General features: G+C 57.7%; 1 protein-coding gene across 1 annotated transcript in view; it reads left to right on the forward strand.

The window, feature by feature from the left end:
• Ercc5 (ERCC excision repair 5, endonuclease) overlaps positions 1 to 681 on the forward strand; it is a 28,983-nt gene that overhangs the window by 13,439 nt on the left and 14,863 nt on the right. The window contains 2 exon segments of the mRNA XM_019204578.2: positions 279 to 477; positions 480 to 676. Of these exon segments, the coding sequence (XP_019060123.1) occupies positions 279 to 477; positions 480 to 676 (396 nt within the window).

The following is a 681-nucleotide window of genomic DNA, read 5'->3' on the forward strand; positions in this document are numbered from 1 at the left end:
CTTGTGAAGCAGGTACCAGAACCACTGAGCTAAATCCCGGGCCCACCTCTGCGTATTTTTAATGGACGTCTGCTTACGAAACAGTAATTACACATAGCTACTAATGGCTAAACTATTGCGGTACCAGTCTACTTCAACATGACCACATGACTTACCTCAGTTCATGATTAAACAGAACCTGAAACTTGGTGGGAACCAGCCTCCGCTCGTCCATCTAACTAGACACACCGGGCACACTGTAAAACCGCGTAGTGAGCAACCTTTCGATTTCTCTTAAGGTACTCAAACTAAGAAAGCTGCGGGCGTGGATTCAGAGTCTCTGGCTTCTCCCAGCAAAGCGCACAGCGCGCGTTTCGGACTCGTACTCGGCCCGGAGTCGGCTCCCGGTGCGGATCCAGAACCAGAGGTGCCTCCCTCCCCGAGGACGCTGCAGGCCCTGCAGGCGGCTCTGCTGGGGCGCAGCCCCGGAGTGGATAAGGTACTCAAACTAAGAAAGCTGCGGGCGTGGATTCAGAGTCTCTGGCTTCTCCCAGCAAAGCGCACAGCGCGCGTTTCGGACTCGTACTCGGCCCGGAGTCGGCTCCCGGTGCGGATCCAGAACCAGAGGTGCCTCCCTCCCCGAGGACGCTGCAGGCCCTGCAGGCGGCTCTGCTGGGGCGCAGCCCCGGAGTGGAGAGTGGA

This window comes from Fukomys damarensis, unplaced genomic scaffold, assembly GCF_012274545.1.
Source record: "Fukomys damarensis isolate Sample0158 unplaced genomic scaffold, DMR_v1.0_HiC HiC_scaffold_6, whole genome shotgun sequence".
Classification (NCBI taxonomy): domain Eukaryota; kingdom Metazoa; phylum Chordata; class Mammalia; order Rodentia; family Bathyergidae; genus Fukomys; species Fukomys damarensis.